The 9,573-nt window shown below is 48.2% G+C and overlaps 1 protein-coding gene across 1 annotated transcript in view; it reads right to left on the bottom strand.

The window, feature by feature from the left end:
- frem2a (FRAS1 related extracellular matrix 2a) overlaps positions 1–9,573 on the bottom strand; it is a 45,333-nt gene that overhangs the window by 18,204 nt on the left and 17,556 nt on the right. The window contains exons 4-6 of the mRNA XM_042708597.1: positions 8,582–8,812; positions 4,500–4,625; positions 3,475–3,726 (exon numbers count right to left, since the gene is read on the bottom strand). Coding sequence (XP_042564531.1) covers positions 3,475–3,726; positions 4,500–4,625; positions 8,582–8,812 — 609 coding nt within the window. The remainder of the gene's footprint in view (positions 1–3,474; positions 3,727–4,499; positions 4,626–8,581; positions 8,813–9,573) is intronic.

Here is a 9,573-nt window from a genome sequence, read left to right as displayed (position 1 = left end):
GTGCTTGGGTCAGACTTAAGGTAGACTCTGAGCACTTCAGCTTGTCAAATATAATCCCAGCAGGTTAAAGGGGTTCTGGGAACTCTCTCATCCACACAGTGCTGAACATGCAGACACACACACACACACACACACACACACACACACACACACACTCACACACTCACACACACACACACACACACACACACACACACACACACACACACACACACCAACCTAGCCAGACTAAGCTGATGGTGAAACAGAAGGCATCTCCTTGAACCTCTGAAGTAGTGGGGAAGAACACATCACATCGTTTCCTCATGTACTGCCCTTATTGTATCCATTTCCTCGTGTACTGCCCTTATTGTATCCAATTTTGAAATGCACTGGTCCAAAACCAGTCACTCTAATGTCATTGTTGCAGTGTGCATATATGTGTGTTTGTGTGTGAGACTGACAGAGAGACAGAGACACAAACAGACAGACATACAGATGACAGTTGACAGTTGAAGGGGGGTCTCCCAGTCTCTAGCACTGCTGGTGTCCCCTTTGTCCAAAGCACTAAAGTCTAAAGAGTTCTAAAGTCTGTCTATGCTTCAGGCAACTCCATCCAAAATGAACCTCCCTCCCATATGCCAACCCCAACCCCCCCCCCCCCCCCCCCCCCACCCCCTAAATTCAGCCCAAAGCACCTGTGGCCCTGCAGCCTCTTTCTTTGGCTTGTTTGATCAGTCAGGTGCACACAGCTTCCCCTCAGATCAGATCCGCTGATAAAGTCCTCCACAGACCCTTGCACTGTCTAAAGCTGAAGGGCAGCGAGACCTCCCACGGATCATTTAGCAGGTAGCATATTTCAGGGCAGCATGTAGTATCTGACTTGAGAGACATGAGAGAAATCCAGACAGTTTCTAGATGAAACAGAAATGCACTGATGGCTAGATAGAGCTCTGCATCTGCCCAGACAGGTGGGCAAACCACTAGGCAATACACACTCCACTGAGTCCCGCTTAAAAAGAAAATGAACGAGCATTACCTAGATGAGGTTACACGGGAGGTGAGGCTATTTTTAAAAAGAGACAAGCGGAAAAGGGACCATGGAAGTGAAGCCAGTAAATGTCCCCCTAAAGGCACTTCCTCTCACCTGGCTTCACCTGGAAGGTCGCGCCGGCCTTGGCTGGCTCTGTTCATCTACCCAGAGACACTCGGCACGGCACGGCCGCACACTTCAGGAAGGGTTAGTGAAGGTCTGTGAGCTGTCAGGAGGTGTTAATGACTGGGAGACATTGGGGCCGAGCCCCCAACAGGTTTGTCTCAGGAGACAGTGGTTAAGGGGCCCTGCAGCTACTGAAGTTGTGACCTGAGGGTGTGTGTGTGTGTGTGTGTGTGTGTGTGTGTGTGTGTGTGTGTGTGTGCGTGTGCGTGTGCGTGTGGGTGTGGGTGTGGGTGTGGGTGTGGGTGTGGGTGTGGGTGTGTGTGTGTGTGTGTGTGTATGTGTGTGTGTGGGTGGAAGTAGGTGTATTTGGGTGGGTTTCAGTGTGAGTGTGCGCATGTCTGTGAGTTTGCAAGTGTGTGTGTGTGTGAGAGAGAGAGAGAGAGAACTGTATGTGAGTGTTGATAATGTCCCTTAATTCTATAGGAAGTGAGGAGAAAATGGTGGTTCCAACATAAACCCAAACTTGTCCAAACATGTCCCTGAGACTGTTAAAAGAGTGTCCCTCCTTGTCCCCCTCCTCCTGGTGTCTAACCTCTATTACAAGGGACTCTTTATCTGCGCAGCACGTCTTCATTTAGATGCCTGGCGAAGGAGAGGAGACTTGCCAACAGCCTAATTCTCTCACAAATCATCTTCCCACCACAACAAAGACCTTACATTTCAAGGTCTGCACTGAAGTGGAACACAGATTGAAGAAACACACACAGTTATTACACACACACACACGCTCCCACGCACACACACACACACACACACACACACACACACACACACACACACACACACACACACACACACACACAGAGAGACATTGAGAGAAGATTCCTTGTGTTGTCAGTGAGGTGTGGAGTAAAAGTTGATGGGGTTCTTTGTTCGATGAAGGCATATGAAATAGTTGTCTTGAAAGGACACAATGCACATTAAAGCCTATGAGCGATGAAAAGAAATCCACACTTTTTAACTGAAATATAATGAATACTGGAATATAATGAATACTTTAACCAAGAGGAACAAAACAGGCTTAAAAAAAAAAACCTTTGCCGTACAAGCTTAAACCAGTCATACACATTCATCTGTATTGTATGAATCACAATACAATCACAATGTTAATTCTGTGTGTGAGCCATCACTCAGTTGCCTATGACCCCTCCTCATCTCAGGCTAAAAAGGAAGTGAATGCTGCTGTTCCCCTGATGGGAGACAGTATAACCTTCGATTACCTTCATATATGCTCTGATTACGACAGTGGAAAAACTGTGTCTTGCAGTATGATTGTCACAGAGTTTGGTGATGTGACGTGATCGACAGTGACAGGATGAGATTTCCCCCGGGGCCACCCTATGGTGCAATTTAAGACTGAGAGTTTGGAGGAGGAGAGAATATCTGCTCTTTTCAAAATGGAGGGCAAAGGACCACTTCTACTCCTGCTTGTCAGTGTAAGTGTTTCAGGAAGGAACTGAATGAAATCCTTCACAAGTTTGATTTTATCTACATACCCAAGTAGCGGTGTTCCTGTGGCTAAACTGACAGACCAAATGTTACACCCAGGATGCTGCGCTCTTCTAGTGAGCGTCGTTTGGCACTGCCGTCTGTGCAAGCACGGCAGTCCAGACAATTCTCATTTGTAGTTCCACGTTGGTGGAATGAGCTGCCCAGCACTACCAGAGCAGGGGCGTCCCTCTCTACCTTTAAGAAGCTTTTGAAGACCCAACTCTTCAGAGAGCACTTCCCGTCCTAACTGGCACTTCGACTAGTGCGTAACTTGCAACTACAGCAGTTACACTTCTGCACTCTTTCTTTCTTTTTATTTCATTTTGTTATATTTCTAATGTAAAGTAGTATTTATTTATTGTTACACCAGGTTCTATTGCTCGTAGCTTGAATATTCTCTCCCTTGTACGTCGCTTTGGACAAAAGCGTCTGCTAAATGACTAAATGTAAATGTAAATGTAGACCAAAGTCTAGAGGGAGTTTACAGGGAGCCCAAACATCATGTCATAAAACCTCTGTTTCACATTTGACCTTTGATCTGACTCAGTCCTTTTTCAGTCAAGACCATTCATTGCAACTTTTTGAACAACAACTGATGCCCACTCACCGTCATCGCTATCGGGAAGAATGGTGACACGGGCGGTGGAGAGCTCGGTGCCCACTTACCGTTCATCGCTATCGGGAAGAATGGTGACACGGGCGGTGGAGAACTCGGTGCCCACTTACCGTCATCGCTATCGGGAAGAATGGTGACACGGGCGGTGGAGAACTCTGTGCCCACTTACCGTCATCGCTATCGGGTAGAATGGTGACACGGGCGGTGGAGAACTCGGTGCCCAGGCGGCCGCCCACGGGCAGGCTGAGGGTGACATTAAAGCTCTCCTCGCCCTCGTAGAGCGAGTCGTCGATGACCACCACGCGGCAGAGCTTCTCCGTCTCGTCCTTGTCGAAGTGCAGCAGGCTGCTGGGGTCCTCGGGCCGAGAGATGTAGTCAGAGAAGGACAGCACGGAGCTGGGGACTGTTCCTTTGGCAGTGCCTGCACAGAAAGTTTTGTTTTCACTATTTCTGTAATTAGACAGTTACTTAACTAGTTGTTTAATTTATGAATATAAACCAGCAGTGTTTTCCTTTCCCATATGGGGAAAAACACAAGATTTCCAACAATAAACTTTAGGTATACAATGTATTTTTGTGTATTTGTTTGAGCTGCTACATTTGTAATTCACTTACCATTTAGCCTCAGGTGCACAGCTCAGACCCAAACCATATTCAGTGCATCATGCTACCACTAATCATCCTCACTCTGTTCTTAAGCATCATACTACCACTAATCATCCTCACTCTGTTCTTAAGCATCATACTACCACTAATCATCCTCACTCTGTTCTTAAGCATCATACTACCACTAATCATCCTCACTCTGTTCTTAAGCATCATACTACCACTAATCATCCTCACTCTGTTCTTAAGCATCATACTACCACTAATCATCCTCACTCTGTTCTTAAGCATCATACTACCACTAATCATCCTCACTCTGTTCTTAAGCATCATACTACCACTAATCATCCTCACTCTGTTCTTAAGCATCATACTACCACTAATCATCCTCACTCTGTTCTTAAGCATCATACTACCACTAATCATCCTCACTCTGTTCTTAAGCATCATACTACCACTAATCATCCTCACTCTGTTCTTAAGCATCATACTACCACTAATCATCCTCACTCTGTTCTTAAGCATCATACTACCACTAATCATCCTCACTCTGTTTCCGTGTGCCTTCAGGGGGAGGAGCTGTTGTACCTTGCAGTGTGTGGCAGACCACCATGAGCTCCTCGCTGACATCACCACTGCGGTGCACCGGGATGAGCAGCTCGCCGATGTTCTCATCGATGCCAAAGCTGGCCCGGGGGATGAAAACGGTGGACTCTGTTAAGGAGGAGAAACAGGAACACGTGTTAGGCGTTTTACAAATCACTACATCCCAGAAGAGACTGTGCACAGGGTGGCTTAATGTCAAGCTGTATGTCTTAATTTAGCTTTTTAATTTAAGTCTGAAATGCTTGCTAATTAGAGATTAACATCTGGAATGGTAGAGATGTGTAGGCAGACCTTACAATAAGTGATTTTTCTGGACTTGCCATGAATGCTTACACTGATATTGTCCTTTACGGCACAAACAAAAGCACGTCAGTATTAGCTGGTGTTTCTAAGAGGCATGCATAAACCAGAGTGGTGCCAAGAAGCTGGTAGAGAAAAAAAAATAAGAGTTTTCTGTCATGACTACATCTAAAAAACCAAAGGTCACGTGGAGTCAACATCACAGAGAACTTTTTATAGAATAGTCGTGTGATGGTAACAGCACACCACAACCCGTGGGAGAGTAATCTATCAAAAGACACAAGTGAGAACTCTGAAATGCCCTAAAATCAACAGAAATGCACACTCTGTTTTTTCTTTATTTCAGACAGGCACTGTGGGACCAATAATAAAAAAAAAAGAAAAAAGCAAACAGACTGCTTCTCTCTCTCTCCCGCGTCTCTGCGTCCCAGATCCCTGTATGCGTGTATTCATTATCTTTGATCCCTTTCTCAAATCTCTCCTCCACTTATCATAGTGCAACTGGCCACCCCTCTGGCAGAGAGCACATAATCAGAGATAGACAACAGCATAAAGAAGAGAGAGAGAGAGATGCAGAGAAAAAGACACAGAGGGAGAGGGAGAAGGAAGAAAAGAAGGAAGAGAAAATGAGAAGGGAGATTAAAGAAAAGATCAACAAATGGTAGGATTGGAGAGAGAAGAGATCGTATCTGGGAGGCTAGAGAATTGTTTTTAGGACACAGAGGTCCAGCCTAATCCAGAGTCGGAGAGAGAAGAGATCGTATCTGGGAGGCTAGAGAATTGTTTTTAAGACACAGCGGTTCAGCCTAATCCAGAGTCGGAGAAGAGAGAAGAGATCGTATCTGGGAGGCTAGAGAATTGTTTTTAAGACACAGAGGTTCAGCCTAATCCAGAGTCGGAGAAGAGAGAAGAGATCGTATCTGGGAGGCTAGAGAATTGTTTTTAAGACACAGAGGTTCAGCCTAATCCAGAGTCGGACCCCCCCCCCAGAGCATCGATCGGACTCGTGCGTCACATGGCCACCAACCTCCCTCACCGTGCCTGCCCCTCATTCTCACCTCACTCCAGGACAGCTGGACTTCGCCTCACAAAGAGAAAAGGGACCATTCGGTGCCACAGTCACTTGATTTTTTTTAAAATATAGATTTTTTATTTTTCCTTCCAAGAAGTCATATTATCCCAACACCACTACTACTAAATGAAAACTGCTTCCATAGAAGAGGAAGAGTAGCTTTAGCTCTCATTTCTGCCTCGTGGCTAACATTACCAACCAGGCTTGTGAGAAGCTAATGAAGACATCTACGGTGTGTGGAGTGAAGTGGAGATGTGTGTGTATGTGGAATGAAGTGGAGATGTGTGTGTGTGTGTGGAGTGAAGTGGAGATGTGTGTGTGTGTGTGTGGAGTGAAGTGGAGATGTGTGTGTGTGTGTGTGTGTGTGGAGTGAAGTGGAGATGTGTGTGTGTGTGTGTGTGTGTGGAGTGAAGTGGAGATGTGTGTGTGTGTGTGTGGAGTGAAGTGGAGATGTGTGTGTGTGTGTGTGTGTGTGTGGAGTGAAGTGGAGATGTGCGTGTGTGTGTGTGTGTGTGTGTGGAGTGAAGTGGAGATGTGTGTGTGTGTGTGTGTGTGTGGAGTGAAGTGGAGATGTGTGTGTGTGTGTGTGGAGTGAAGTGGAGATGTGTGTGTGTGTGTGTGTGTGTGTGGAGTGAAGTGGAGATGTGTGTGTGTGTGTGTGGAGTGAAGTGGAGATGTGTGTGTGTGTGTGTGTGTGTGTGTGGAGTGAAGTGGAGATGTGTGTGTGTGTGTGTGTGTGTGTGTGTGTGGAGTGAAGTGGAGATGTGTGTGTGTGTGTGTGTGTGTGTGTATGTAGAGTGAAGACAATGCGTGCGCTTTCGGAGGCGGCGGCGGCAGCCCTTGCTCTCCTCCACCGCGCGGCTGGCTGCTGTAATATATTCATGAGGGGAGATGCCACGACTCAGAGACAACTGGGTCAGAGGGCTCTCAGAGGGCCCTGCCACCGCCCAACCCCGGCCTCATCAAGCACTTAAACACTAATGGGCATGAGTGTGGCAGTTCAAGTGTGAGGAGGCTGGGGCAGGAGGGCGAGGGCGAGGGGCGAGGGCAGGGGCAGGGGGGTAGGCTGCTGGAGCAGGAGGGCAGAGGAGGACTGCAGTAAGGGGGGGGGTGGGTGGGGTGAGGCTGGCCCAGGGATGTCTGGTCCAGCCGCGGCAGGGGGTCTGAGGAGTCGTCCCTTCAGCCGGAGCAAAACCAGTACCACTCTCTGTCACAGATGCCCCACCACCGCCGACACCACACACCCCACCCCCTCCCCTCCCACAGGGACTCTGCCTCCTCTAAACAAACCCTTCCATGGAGCCTCTAATGAGCTCACTGGGGAAGATTTGCAGTGAGGCTCTTTTTAAAGGAAAAAAATCCCTCTCATACTATAGAGAATTTGCCACAGAAAGAGAGAAAGAGAGAGAGATAGAGAGAGAGAAGATCAGGGAGCGAGAGGGTCTCCATCAAGACGGCGTCTGAACTGAAACTGTTTTGGGTATTAAGTGCGCTTCATAATTGCCGTGGGATGCTGGAGGAGGCCCACGAACCAAAACAAAACAATGAAGAAATACGAAATAAAATAAACAAGAGCCCCTGGTTATTTCTGTGAGACGAATCTAAATTTGCTTATCAACTCAAAAATAGGGGACCTTATTCCGAGGTCCTTATTCCGAGGAGCATGCTGCAACTGGAGAGAGGAGAGCATGACTTTTAGAGACCACGCATCATTACTGTGGCACAGCGTGTGTGTTTGTGTGTGTGCGTGTGTGTGTGTGTGTGTGTGTGTGTGTGTGTGTGTGTGTGTGTGTGTATGTGTGTGCGGGAGAGAGAGAATATGTATGTCTGTCTATACGAGTGTGTACCTGTGTGTGTCCAATCATATAACACTGTGGTCCACCAGCAGCCTAATGACTGACGGTCTGTGTAGGTGTGTGTGTGTGTGTGTGTGTGTGTGTGTGTGTGTGTGTGTGTGTGTGTTTGTGTGTGTGGCTTTGGATTCTCACAGCAGAGGGGCTGATTAAACTGAGGGCCATCCCTGCTTCATTAGAACAGACACACAGAGATGCTGGTGCTGCTTACACAGCCTTCCTGTTCTCCTCAAATGACATAAACCTCAGTATCGAACTCTCCCAAGGGGGGAGCTTCGCTCAAACAACCCTTGAACCTTCTGTCTAATTACAGAGGCAATTACACATACACACTGGCTGTAGACCGTAGACTTTCTGACTTTCTTTTAGACAGAGTATCTTACTGTCCACCAAAAGCAGAACTAAAGGTTCAAATGAAATCATAACGAGGGCTTCAATGTGGGGACCTAAAGGCAGGCATGTCGAACACAAGACCGTGGTCTTTTAACACAGATTTTGATGAATCATTGAAACAGCACTGGTTCCTCTGACACACTCAGTATTTCAGCAAAGCTCTTGCCTTCCCCCCCCCCCAAACAACACTGACACTGTTTAGATCTGAGGCTGTCAAATGCTGGGGATGGCATCTTCATTCAGCGTGCTCTAAATTCTGTCTCAAGTGAGAAGAGACATATTTGAAAGATGACAGATGGAGATGAACTTCAAGTGCAACAACCCGCCAAAATACTCCCCATAAGTCCCCTACTGTGGGGACATTAGTTTTCCTGAAACCTGCTGTTCCAGAAAATTGTCTTCCTGTTGAAAAAAAAAACTACACAGAGGTCGGCAACAATACTCACCATCACCCGGGTCAACGACCTCCACGGCCGCCTTCGTCGGGAACTCCAGGGCGCCCATGACCGGCTCCGAGAGGGTGATCTGGAACGTCTCCGACTGCTCGTACTTGCCGTCGGAGAAGACGCGGACCTTCCAGGCGGCGTGGGCCTGGCCCGGGTTGAACTGCACTTGCTTCTGCGACTTGCCTTTGAAATCCTTGTCCTTCTCGGCCGTGCCGTCGAGCGTGCCAATGCCTGCGGAAGAGAGCAGAGAGGAAAAGAAGAGCGAGCGGTTTTTATTTTATTTTTTTTTGCTGATGTACACTCCAATTTAGCTCACGCAGTGGGGAGGACGCGCATCCATTTCTCCTCATTTAAAACAGCAAGGCCGAGGGGAGATGAGAAATGACTTTCAGTTGAAAAGGCATATTACTAAATTTACTGTGAAGGATTATTTTCAGTGTGGATTTCCAAAAGGTAGGGCTCATTCAGGAAAGGGATATGGCAATAACTTTTGCAAGAACTAGAGCTGGAGAATAATGATGCAGTAACACTGGGTCTCACACCGGAAAAACAAGCAGCTTAGAGAATGTCACGGTTCTCACTGACGAGAGCGAAACATTCACGCTCCCGTACTGCTGCACGGCACAGCAACGCTGGCCAAAGCACCCCTTCCTGGCCCTTGGCACCAGATGATGATGATCACAGACCTCTACAGTGGGGGGGGGGGGAGCCCCAGAGGAGGTTATTTGCGGGGCTCCCCGTGGCAGTGGGGGTGGGGGTGGGGGAGGGTGCCTCACCCCGGCGGTGCAGCACCCCAAGCCAGACCAGGCAGGGGTCCCCCTTCGCGGCGGGGCGACCTCTGCCGCACCTGCCCAAAGGCGTTTGATCACGGGCACATCAAGCCTCGGCAGCTGGCAGGGTCCCTTCTGGCATCGCCACGGAAACAGCTGTAGAGAATTAATACCCCGCCTCCGGCTCGATTCAAATGCAGCGGCGCTAAGACCCAGGGCGCG

The sequence above is a fragment of the Clupea harengus genome, chromosome 8 (assembly GCF_900700415.2).
Source record: "Clupea harengus chromosome 8, Ch_v2.0.2, whole genome shotgun sequence".
NCBI lineage: Eukaryota > Metazoa > Chordata > Actinopteri > Clupeiformes > Clupeidae > Clupea > Clupea harengus.
The sequence above is the reverse complement of the archived record's forward strand: the minus strand, read 5'-3'. Positions and strand labels throughout refer to the sequence as shown.